Source organism: Carcharhinus amblyrhynchos, chromosome 7 (assembly GCF_965287045.1).
Source record: "Carcharhinus amblyrhynchos chromosome 7, sCarAmb.v2.hapA, whole genome shotgun sequence".
Classification (NCBI taxonomy): Eukaryota; Metazoa; Chordata; class Chondrichthyes; order Carcharhiniformes; family Carcharhinidae; genus Carcharhinus; species Carcharhinus amblyrhynchos.
Genome location: NC_137330.1, coordinates 23,574,164 through 23,586,531, shown reverse-complemented (window position 1 = coordinate 23,586,531; position 12,368 = coordinate 23,574,164). Strand labels below are relative to the sequence as shown.

At 43.6% G+C, this 12,368-nt stretch overlaps 1 protein-coding gene across 1 annotated transcript in view; it reads left to right on the top strand.

Moving 5' to 3' along the window:
- The window catches only part of LOC145345358 (CUB and sushi domain-containing protein 1-like), a 1,850,124-nt gene that overhangs the window by 1,765,788 nt on the left and 71,968 nt on the right, over nt 1-12,368 (top strand). Inside the window, exon 55 of the mRNA XM_080193174.1 lies at nt 7,811-7,984. Coding sequence (XP_080049300.1) covers nt 7,811-7,984 — 174 coding nt within the window. The remainder of the gene's footprint in view (nt 1-7,810; nt 7,985-12,368) is intronic.

Sequence of the window (12,368 nt, the reverse complement as noted above, 5' to 3'; positions counted from 1 at the left end):
GACAGATCAACAAAAGACTCGTATTTATATAGCTCTTTTCACAGCTACTGAATGTCTCAAAGCACGATAGAGCCAACAAAATATTTTGAAATGTAGTCACTGTTATAGTAAATGTGGCAAGTAATTTGCACTCAATTCCCACCAACAGCAATGCGTTAATGACCAGATAATCTGTTTTTATGATGTTGATTGAGAGATAAACATTGGCTAGGGAAAACTTATCCCTGCTCTTTTTCGAAATGGAATATTTTGTATCGGTGTGAGAGATCAAATGGGGCCTCATTTTAATGTCCCATCTGCAAGACAACACCTCTGTCAGTAGAGCAGTGACGTGTCAATTTTTTTTGTGCTCAGTTAAGCTCTGGAGTGGAATTTTAGTGCAGCACCTTATGACTCCAAGGTGAGAGTGCGACCAAATGAGTCACAGTTGACACTCACTGCGGGTTACAAGTCCTGCTGTACTCGATTCCAGATTTTGGCTGTGTCAAGTATGATGGCTGCAGTATCTTCTAATAGTGGCCAAGAGAATCTGAGGATTAAGGTCTACTTTGGTAGTCCAGGGCAATTCCCAGTGCACCCTGCAAGCGGGCTGTCCATCCTGCGAGCTCCCGTGATATCACACCAGATGAATGAAAATTAGGGAAAAAGTGGCGGGCCAGCCATCAAACTGTGCGTATGGAAACAAACGGGGTTGGAGAAGATTTTCAGAGTTGATTGTCGGAAAGCATTAAATCTTAACAGAACGTTGAAAGTCACGACGTTGATAATTCAGCGACTTTAAATTCTCGCAGCACATTTTGAGGAGCAAATCCATTTGCCCTCACTCAAATTCTAATATAAAAAGCAATAGCTGTCTTGCCAAAAGTAACTTGAAGAAGGCAAAGACTTCAATTCAACCTTTGCCATTTTCATTGTTGTGGCAGACATTCAATTTCCACCAGACTTAGCAAACTAACAACGCTGAATTTCAATTACAATATTAATTTATTTCTCACTTACTTTCTCTCAGCAGAAAGTCATTACATTTATGCTTACCAGCTTATTGTAAGTTTGGTGCCCATCTTTCCAAAGTTAAATCATATTTGACCATGAAACACAGCACTAATCACACCGAGGAATTTAATTCCCAGCTAGTTATTTATACCCGAGAGCTGTTCTCCAGTGAGTAATTCAACAATCAGTTGCTAATCTAGTAAAATGTGCCTTTCTCAGATTTGTTCAGGCTTATGCAGGCTTTGAGTTTTTACATTTTTCAAAGATGAATGGAAAGAAGCACTGGTTTCATTCCTAATGTTGGATAGTTAACTATTGTTCCGTCTATAAATCGAAAGGCAATGCAGTAAAGGGGGAGGGGGTCAATCAGTAATACCCAGTTCAAAAAATAATGGTGGTCTGAACATGTCCATGCTGTCGGAGTTTTCACCCGGCAGGTGTGTCCGCTCAGCGGGGCCAGAAGCGAATGGGAGATTTGTTCCCAGCTGCATTCGGCTCTGAAGGCCAATGGCCATCCACTGTGAAATGCATTCTGTGAATGGCTGAGTGCTGTCAGGGAGGAAAAGCACCGAGAAAAGGGAGGGTGTGGGCTGGCATTTCTAATGTCCTCCCTTAGGGAGGCAGCCACTGCACAGTTGACCCATAAAAAAATATTGACTTAAAACACTGCTACCAGTGTCCAGGCTGCACAAAGCAAACACGACCTCAGTCCCCAGGTACATCTGTGGAATTCTACTTCCGTCTTGACAGCTCATCCTGCCCTGGATTGAGATTGTAGCTAAAACGTGAAGGCCGCCTGCCAACCATGAAAGCAAACGGGCCACGTAAAATTGTGTTCAATTTGCCCCTCAAATTCCCGGCTCCATCGTCGGTGGGCATGCTTCTGACCCTCCCACTCACCTGCTGTCCAAAATGGTGTGCGATAAGATGGTGAATTATGCCGACATCTTCTCCTGTGATTTCATGCGCTTCTGGGCCAGGCATGCGCCCGCTGGATCAATGTAGAATTCTGGCCACTGTGTTACTTCTCATCTCCGTGTTACCCTCGGATCAAGGGAAGAGGGATCTGGGTGTGCATAGATAGGATTCTATTCACTATCGTTAAAACCTTTGTGACATTTTAAATGGGATATCACTTTCAGTAACTGGACTGACTGCCTCTGAATACTTATGAGGTTTATTCTGTGCCTATTAATGTTCTGCTGCAAAGTGGTAAAGCCCCACTGTCGTCTCATACTGACTTTGGACAAGAAACTTGGAATTCCTTCAGAAACATTATTACACCATTACGACAGAACAATAGAAATTCATGAAGACGAGTCAGAACCATCATAGACCAACGAGGAACGGACACTTTTTTGCAGAATTGCCAGTGAAATCATCTATGTCCTGTCAGCAAATAAATGATATACATTTTGGATAAAATTGCTACCATTGCTGTCAATCCCACTGTCCGCTTCAACCCAAAACTGTATTCATTATTTCCCTTGTGTTTCAGCTATATCATTAAATGCAAAATAGCGAAGTTGGACTGTTTTGTCTTGGTTGCAGTCAAGCTTTTTGAGTGTTGTTCCTTTACACTCCTGACTTATGCCTTGTTAGTGTCGACAGTGCTATGAAGGGTCAGAAAGTGGCCACTTATCAGAATACTCGGCTTCTGATCTGCTCAGTGGCTTTTACATGGCTGTTCCAGTTGAGCTTCTGGTCAACGTTGACACCCAGGATGTTGATGATGGAGGATTTGGTGAAGAAAATGCCATGGAATCTCATTGGATTTGATGAAGGAAATGCCATTGATTTTCTAACTTGGGATGCAGACTAGGCCAGCACTTACTGCCCATTTGTTTTCACTCTGGAGAAGATGATGGTGAACCATCTTTGTGAACCACTGTGGTCCACGTGGTATAGATACAACCACAGTGCTCTTTGGAAGGGAGTTGCAGGATTTTGACCCAGTAATAATGAAAGGATGGTGATATATTTCCTAGTCAGGATGGGAAGTGACTTGGGGTAAAACTTCCAGGTTGTGTCTTTCCCATGTATCTGCTGCCCTTGTTATTCTCAGCAGTAAAGATCATGGGTTTGTTGAAGGAGCCTTGGCAAGCTGCTGCAGTGTATCTTGTAGATGGTATGCATTGCTACCACTGTGCATTAGAGGTGGAGGGGATGAAGATGGTGCCTTGGGTGCTGATGAAGTGGGCTGCTTTGTCCTGGATGACATTGAGTTTCCTGAGCATCTTTGGAACTGCACTCATCTTGGCAGGTGGAGAGTATTCCATCACACTTCTGACTTGTGCCATGTAGATGGTGAAGAGAGTTTGGGGGGTCAGAGGCTGAGTTGCTCCCTGGTTGTACAGCCAGTCAGACCAAAAATGATGTACCTAAATTTATTTTGTGAACATTTGCACAGAAAGGATTGCCACTTGGACAAATTATGAAAAATGGGAATTAATGTTTGGCAAAGGTCACCTCCTTCAGGAAGCTAGGGGATAAGACAAGTGGGGATTGATTCCATAAACAGAATTTGATGATAATGTATAGAGTTTAAGATTAAATGGCAGCGTGGTTATTGGTGATAATCAAAAATGCTAATTAATAATAGTTTAAATTACTCAGGATATTTTACTATAATGCTCATTTTGCACAATCATAAACCAGTTGCTAAATTGTTAAGCCCATTCTACTGAACCAGCACCAGAACTTGACTACAAAATTCCAGGCTGCAACAGTCCGACATTGCCCCCAGATGGGATTCTCTGGTCTCACTGCAGTGGATGGAGATTTGGTTGAGTGCCAAATTGTCCATTCCCGCTGGCAACAGTGAGGCAGGGCATACAGCATCAGAAAATTGAGGCCTCAGAATAATTGTGGGACCTGTACCATATGAAAGTTGCATCATATTGTAGGCTTGGATTTTGTGCTTGTAACGATGGCACAATTATCAGTGCTCTCATGTCATTATAACTGTGACATTGACAACAACTTTTGTCATCCACACACGCACAGTGAAACCAACATGGGACTCCAGAAGTTTCTGTCAGTTTTTTTCCTGCTCCTCCACATGATCTGCTGTTGAAGTCTTCACAGGAGCAAATCCATTAGAAATCGCTGAACTGATGAGGCCTCCACCTTTCATGCCATAATATTGTTGTTAAAATGAAAATGTTTTGTCTTATTAATGAGATGTAACTTTTTTTAATGGCATACTAAGTCATAATTACTGCTGATAAACCTCTCTGACCCCGGAAAATTAATTAATCATTGTCACTTTTCTATTGAAGATAAAGACAGACTGATGTTCTTGGAAATACATGCTATTTTTTAGCTGAATTTTGCAAGGTGGGAGAGTGTCCTATTGCTCACCCAACACGGCCCCCCCAACCCCCGACCCCCCGACCCCCCGACCCCCCAACCCCCGCCCCCCGCCCCCCGCCCCCCGCCCCTGCAAATGTTGGCTGAGCTGAATGACTTAAATAAATCCCACCCCGCCATGGCAATGAGCTGCAGGTGGACGAAATGAGCAGGGTGGGATTTACACTCCACAGTCGGAAGAAGGCCCACCCTCGAGAGCTGTCAACCAATCAGATTGGCCAACGACTCTCACAGGCCAAGGATCTCTAGAATAAAGTAATGGGCGCAGCTGGAACTGCAGGTTGACCCCACGATGAGGATAGCCGTGGTGGCTGACTCAGTTAAGTTTACTGCTTTGCACAAGGAGAGCTTGAAAAGCCTAGGAAAGGAAGTGAAGATGGTGGGCTGCAGAAGTGAGGGAATTGGTTGAAGACTTTAGAAACGCAAGGAGGAACAAAGATTCTTCCTTGAGTTTCTCCTCCTAAGAAGAATCAATCAGCATGCTTTAATGACTGTCAGCTGGAGGTTCTGACATCCATCATTATGAAGTACTTCGAAAGATTAGGCATGGCACGAATCAATTCCAGCCTTCCGGACTACCTGAAACCACCACAGTTTGCCTACTACCACAACAGGTCTACAGCAGGCGCCATTTCCCTGCCCTACACTCGACCCTGGAACACCTAGATAACAAGGATACCTTTGTCAGATTCCTATTTATTGACTGTAGCTCAGCCTTCAACACCATTATTCCCACGAAACTCGTCTCCGAACTCTGTAGCCTGGGCCTCGGCACCTCCCTCTGCAACTGGATCCTGAACTTCCTAACTCACAGACCACAATCAGTAAGGATAGGCAATAACATCTCCTCCATGATCATCCTCAACGCCGGTGCCCCTCAAGGCTATGTTCTCAGCGCCTTACGATACTCCTTATACACCTATGACTGTGTAGCCAAATTCCCCTCCAATTCGATTTTCAAGTTTGCTGATGTCAACTCCGTTGTGGGTCGGATCTCAAATAATGAGGAGACAGATTACAGGAATGAGATAGAGAATCTGGTGAATTGGTCGAGCAACAATAATGTCTCCCTCAATTGTCAACAAAATGAAGGAGATTGTCATTGACTTCAGGAAGCATAAAGGAGAACATGCCCCTGTCTACATCAATGGGGACAAAGTGGAAAGAGCCAAGAGCTTCAAGTTTTTAATGTCCAAATCACCAACAACCTGTCCTGGTCCCCCCATGCCGACACTATAGTTAAGAAAGCCCACTACTGTCTCCACTTCCTCAAAAGACTAAGGAAATTTGGCATGTCAGCTACGACTCTCACCAACTTTTACAGATGCACCATAGAAAGCATTCTTTCTGGTTGTATCACAGTTTGGTTTGGCTTCTGCTTCACCCAAGACTGCAAGAAGCCACAAAAGGTTGTGAATGTAGCCCAATCCATCACACAAGTCTCCCATCCATCTGTCAATACTTTCCGCTGCCTCGGCAAAGCAGCCATCATAAGTGAGGACCCCACACACACCGGACATTCTCTCTTCCACCTTCTTCTTTCTGGAAAAAGATACAAAAGTCTGAGGTCACGTACCAAGCGACTCAAGAACAGCTTTTTCCCTACTGCTGTCAGATTTTTGAATGGACTTACCTTGCATTAAATTGACCTTTCTCTACACCCCAACTAGGACTGTAACACTACATTCTGCACTCTCTCTCATTTTCTCCTCTATGAACGCTATGTTTTGTCTGTATAGCGTGAGAAACATTCTTTTCACTGTATGGTAATACATGTGACAATAATAAATCAAATCAAGTCAAAGTTGGGGGTGGGGGGAGATATCTCCAAATCGCACTGTGAATCCCTCCACCCGTCCCCCCGCAAATGATGTTCCCCCCCTTTTTTCCTACCTTTCCCGCACAGTTGGTTTAATAATGGCCTTCTCACACGCACCTGCATGCCAATGCCAACGGTGTTGTGGCTTGGGCCGTGTAATGTTCTGATAACCTGGATTGGCAAAACGCTCAATTTCTTATCAACTACCTTGATAGGCGGGACTTCCAATTTTGGTGTCTGCACCATACCTTTCGTGGGGTGCAGATTGTGGAGGGAAGGCAGCACGCGAGCCACCCATTATACCTTACATGTTTCCCCTCAAAATCATGCCAGGTAGTGGTGGGGGGCAGTGGGGGAGGGAGTGGAGTTTGGGAGGCAGTGGCTGGCAGGGGAGGAGGGGAGTCATGAGTGTCTGGGGGCAGCTGGCTGGCTCAAGGGTGGCGTGCCTAACGGCAGCTGCCCAGCAAGAGTGTGATGCCAATGTTCCAAGACGATCCTGAGGTCCCCTCATTCCTCTACCACGCTACACTTGCAGCCACAGGCACCCCCTGTGGTGTAGCTTCTCATTTTTTTTTCCCTTTGTTATTTTTAGTTCAAATCTTTAAAAATGCTGAAAAAGCACCACAATGTAGAGGAATGCTCTCCTCTCCTTTACCTATAATACTCCTTGGGGTAATCTCTTGTAAAGATTACAGTATCATTATTTTGATACTACTGTACACATGTAACTCAGTTGAAATAACAACAGCATCCAAGGTCAATTTAAATATGTTAAGCAGATTATCTTTAGGGACAATGTTACCTGTCATGGCTGCTCTCACAATTCTAGGTCTAAACATGGCTGCGGAGTGTTAAAAAAAACACTCAAACACCACTTCCTCTTTCCTTCCAGAGTTAGTGCGTCTCCTGTGTTTTGCATGCGTTTTATTTTCCTTTCTATCCTGCTTTAATTTTAAGCCTAAATGTTTAGATTTCCTTTGCTTTCCAAATCCCCCATTTTCTGAACTCCTAGGTCTGTAAGCATGGTTATTTAACCTTTCTTATTTCTATAATGTTGTTTGTTTCTGTAATTTTTCTGTTTATAACTTGCCAGGGATGATTTATCCCATCATTCTGCAACTCTTCCACTGACTCGTACTGTTCTCTGTATTTTCTGATCTCAGTATGCTTGTCAATCTCTAACTTCTTGTGGTTATAAACATGATTGCCTTGTTGGGCATTTCCAACCTTTATCTGCCTTGTTTTAGATTATCGACACTTTCAGTATTTTGCCTTTTATTTTCTGAATACGGCCATTCCATATGAATACAATTGATATCTCTGAGGCATTTTGTATTTAGAAATGATGAAATCATAATTAAGGAGTGACAGTTCGTACATTGGTTTATATTTCACCAGTTATTGTTCTGATTGTACTTTAAATAGCCTTTAAGCTTAATTAAAATTGAAGGAGTAAAAAAATGAGTCTCTATGGGTACATTGTTATTGCTTTCAAACATGGTGGATGGCCTTCCTTGTTTTGAAGACTTCTGCAAGGGTTTGAAACATGGTTTTAAAATGTTAAATATAGACATTTATGGCAAATCCTGCAACTTCAGCTCTGATAAAGGTCATTTTATTTTTCAGCTATTTCATGTGGTCATCCAGGCATTCCTGTAAATGGTGAGCTACTTGGAGACAAATTTACCTTTGGTTCGATTGTTCGTTACTCTTGCGTTGGAGCTCGAACTCTGATTGGAAATAATACTCGTATTTGTCAAGAGGACAGTCACTGGAGTGGGTCTCTCCCTCATTGCTCAGGTACAATAAATATACATTGTTTCATGACACAAGCAACATAGAAATCACTTTATCTTAAAGATTGGATAGTGCAGTGTCTGCTCTTGAATTTTGGATCAGAATCTCGTTCAGAATGCCAACATCAAAGGCACTGCCTCTTCTGATGCTAATGATACAGTGTCTCATTCACCCCTTGGTCTTTGTACCATCAGCTAGTAGGTACAGCTTATCATGTGTACTCTATCCAGATCTGTCACACTCTTGTACACTCAGTCAAATATTTCCTTAGTCTCCCATTTGGCCCTTTCAGCCTCCTCCACCATTCGATTAGATCATGGCTGATCTGGTTCTGGTTTCAACTTCACTTTCCTGTCTTCCCCCTCCTCCCCATAATCCTTGACTCCTGCTTTCTGCTTTCTATAAGAGAACTCCACGGACTAATGACTCACAGATTAATGACACTCAAGAGAAAAAAAAATCCTCATCTCTGTCTTAAAAAGATCACTTATTCTGAAACTGTGTCCCATTGTTCTAGTTTCCCCTGCGAACAGAAACATCCTCCCTGTATTCAGCCTATCAAGTCCTATCAGGATCTTATATGTTTCATTAAGATCTCCTCCTAAACTCTGATGGCATAGCCCCAACCTATTCACATTATTCCCACGAGATAAGCCCTTCATTTCAGGGATGTATCCAGCAAACCTCTGAATTCTTCCAGTTTAGCCAAAATCCCCCATCCTTGGAACCATTGAAGTAAGTCTCAAGAAATCTCATGGCCCGGATTCTCCCAGAAAAATTCACGAGTGATTACAAGAGTTGGATTTTGCTGTTATTGTTTCTGCTGTCAATTACATCCAGGTCAGCATTTTGTTCATTCTCACAGTTGGTCAAGGGGGCAGGTCAGAGGGTTTCTTTCTGCTTGGCTGGCAGGTCTTCTGACTTTGCCTCCAGTGGGCTGATGCTCTTTGCGAATCTCTCAGGGTGAGAGGGTGTTAGGAAGTTCAAAGATATGTTGTCAGCATTTCTGTTTGAAACTCCCGAATGCCCACCCAATTTTGTTTGAAATTGTTTATTGTCTCCACTTCCTCCATCTTCATAGGCAGCGAGTTCCAGATCATTACCATTCACTGCATCAAAATATTCTTCCTCACATCCCCCCAGCATCTCTGGTCCAAAAGCATGCCTATCGTCCTTATCCCATCTGCTTATGGGAGCAACTTTTCTTTGTCCATCTTATCTAAACCTGTCAGAATCTTGTTCACTTCTATCAAATCTCCCCTCAATTTCCTTTGTTCCAAAGAGAACAACCCTAGCCTGACATCAATAATAAAGAACAAACTAACAGAATATGTTTATACCTGAAATCAAATGGGAATGTGGTTAGCACTGTTGCCTCACAGTGCCAGGGATCCAGGTTCAACTGGAGTTTGCACATTCGCCTGTGCCTGCGTGGGTTTCCTCCAGGTGCCCCACTTTCCTGCCACAGTCCGAAGTTGTGTGAGTTAGGTTGATTGGCCATGATAAATTGCCCCTTAATGTCAGAGGGATGGTAAATGTGTGGGATTGCGGAGAAAGGAGCTGAGTAGGTTTGTTGTCAGTGCAAGCTCATGCCCCAAGAGGCCTCCTTCTGCACTGTAGATTCTATGCCAAATTCATGTAAAAACTGGAGTAACTCCTGCTGTTTTTTTTAAGCAGGATTTTCAAAGTGAATCTCCCACAGTCTGTGCACTGCAGAGTGCCTCAGGGAGATTCACACTGAAAATCCAAGGGTGGGGCCTATTCCTGATGGAGAGGCTGGCAGCATAGCACTGGGTGGGCCACTGCACATGCGCTGATCTTTTAGGGCAGGATTGGCGTATGCACAATAGCCCCGCACTGCCGGCCTCCTGACCACTTGCCAGCTCGATCGCTGGCCAACCCCCTGACCCTGCATCGCTGGCTGTGCGACTCCCTTCGCTCTCCCCCAACCTCCCAGATGTCTCCCGCTGCATGCCTCCTGCCCTGATCCCCAAACCACATAGGAGCAAACTGAAAACAAGTATCTTTTTTTGTCCTGGATTTTCCCAGTAAGGAACTGAGCCAGATAGACCAGGGTATATATTTTAATTTTCTTTCACCAGCAGACAGTTAAGAGGCAGGCCAACAGCAAAGAAATAAAGTGGTCCTTTTGTATGCCTAAGCTAAAAAGGGGCATTATCTGTTTGGGCTCCAACAACAAATCACTATCAAGTAACTTCTGCTAAAGAGTATGACTGCATGAGTGTTGGGCCATGTATGATGAGTACTCCATTTGAATGTGCCAAGGAATGGTTAGTAACCTCAGGATCCCACTTCAGCATCTTCAGAAACAGGAGGGACTACATTCAATTTCTAAAAAAATCCTCAATATAAGTTCCTGCAGACAAATTGTAACAGCCTTTATTCAAACTTAAGCATCTCTGTTGAGTATGATAATTGCTCCAAACTAAACTGTGTGCGGCACGTAGACTTTTAGCACGTGAGGGCAAGCAAAACAGTCATGGAATTACAATGCCGAAAAGCAACAGTCAACAATATCCACTTGGGATTTCAACTGAACGAAACAGATATTAATGCAAATTAATGAGTGCTAATGGAAAGCTGGAATCCCCACTACTATGGCAATTTAAAAGGAGCAACAGTGGGAATTATCGATCGGCATATTGCCTTGTTGACTGATGTTATTATGTGGAAAGCACTTACAAAGCACTCTGCCATTGATTCAGGAGCTTGTCTTAATTCGGACGCCAGCTTACTGATCACCCAGCAAGGTGCTTTTGTTCCTCACTGTTCTGAACAACTGGTACGATGTTTCCAAATCAGTGGACAGTTGTTCAGGCAATTAGCAACAGTTGGCCATAGCGAGTATTGACATGGGAAACTTCACATTTTGTGATGGTTCCTGATTGCGTGCCGTTGGAAATGGGATGAGTTTCAGAATGTTGAGCTGCAGGGAACTAACAAATGCAATTGGATAGCCATACAGTAAGCATGCTAAACTTCAAAATGATAGAAATGAGACCTTGAGATGATGAGGCTTATTTTGTCTGCTATAACATTTGCTTCAGTAATACGATCAGATGCATTTCAGAAATTACACCTATTAAATGTATTGCAGTTATGATGTTTTTAACTTTAGAAGTTATGAGAATGTTTATCCTTTAAATAGATAAGAACATAGAAACAGGAGTAGATTACACAGCCCGTCAAGCCTACTCTGCTATTCATGGCTGATCGGACACCTCCAGACCATAAGACATAAGCGCAGAATTAGACTACTCGGCCCATCAAGTCTGCTCCGCCATTTTTCTCATCGCCATTCCCCTGCCTTTTCCACATAACCGCTGATCTCCTTATCAATCAAGAGCCTATCTACCTCTATCGTAAAGGCACTCAATGACCTGGCCTCCACAGCGCCCTGCGGCAAAGAGGTTCACAGATTCACCACTCACTGACTGAAGAAATTCTTCCTCATCTCTGTTTTAAAGGATCGTCCCTTCAGTCTGAGGTTGTGTCCTCTGGTTCTAGTTTCCCCTACTAGTGGAAACATCCTCTCCAAGTCCACTCTATCCAGGCCTCACAATACCCTATAAGTTTCAATAACATCCCCCTCATCCTTCTAAATGCCAACGGGTACAAGCTGAGAATCCTCAACCATTTCTCATCTGACAAGCTCTTCATTCCAGGGATCATTCTCCTGAACCTCCTCTGGACCCTTTCCAAAGGCAGCACATCCTTGCTTCGATATGAAGCTCAAAACTGCTCACAGTATTTCAAATGGGGTCTGACCAGAGTCTTATACAGCCTCAGAAGTACAATCCGTGCCCTTGCATTCTAGCCCTCTCGACATGAATGCTAACATTGCATTTGCCTTCCTAACTGCTGACTGAACCTGCACGTTAACCTTAAGAGAATTTTAAACAAGGATTCCCAAGTCCCTTTGTGCTCCTGATTTCCTAAGCATTTTGCCATTTAGAAAATAGCCTATGCCTCCATTCCTCCTTCCAAAGTGCATAACCTCACGCTTTTCCACATTGCATTCCATCTGCCAATTCTTTGCCCACACTCCTAACCTGACCAAGTCCTACTGCAGCCTCCCTGCTTCCTCAATACTACCTATCCATCTACATACCTTTGTATCATCTGCAAACTTAGCAACAGTGCCTTCAGTTCTTTATTCCAAATCATTGATGTGTATTGTGAAAAGTTGTGGTCCCAGCACCGATCTCATCACTCATCACCAGCTGTCATTCTGAAAAAGATCCCTTTATCCCCACTCTCTGCCTGCTGCCAGTCAGCCAATCCTCTAGCATGCCAGGATCTTACCCTTAACACCATGGACTCTGAACTTATTTAACAGTCTCCTATGCGGCACCTTGTCAAAGGC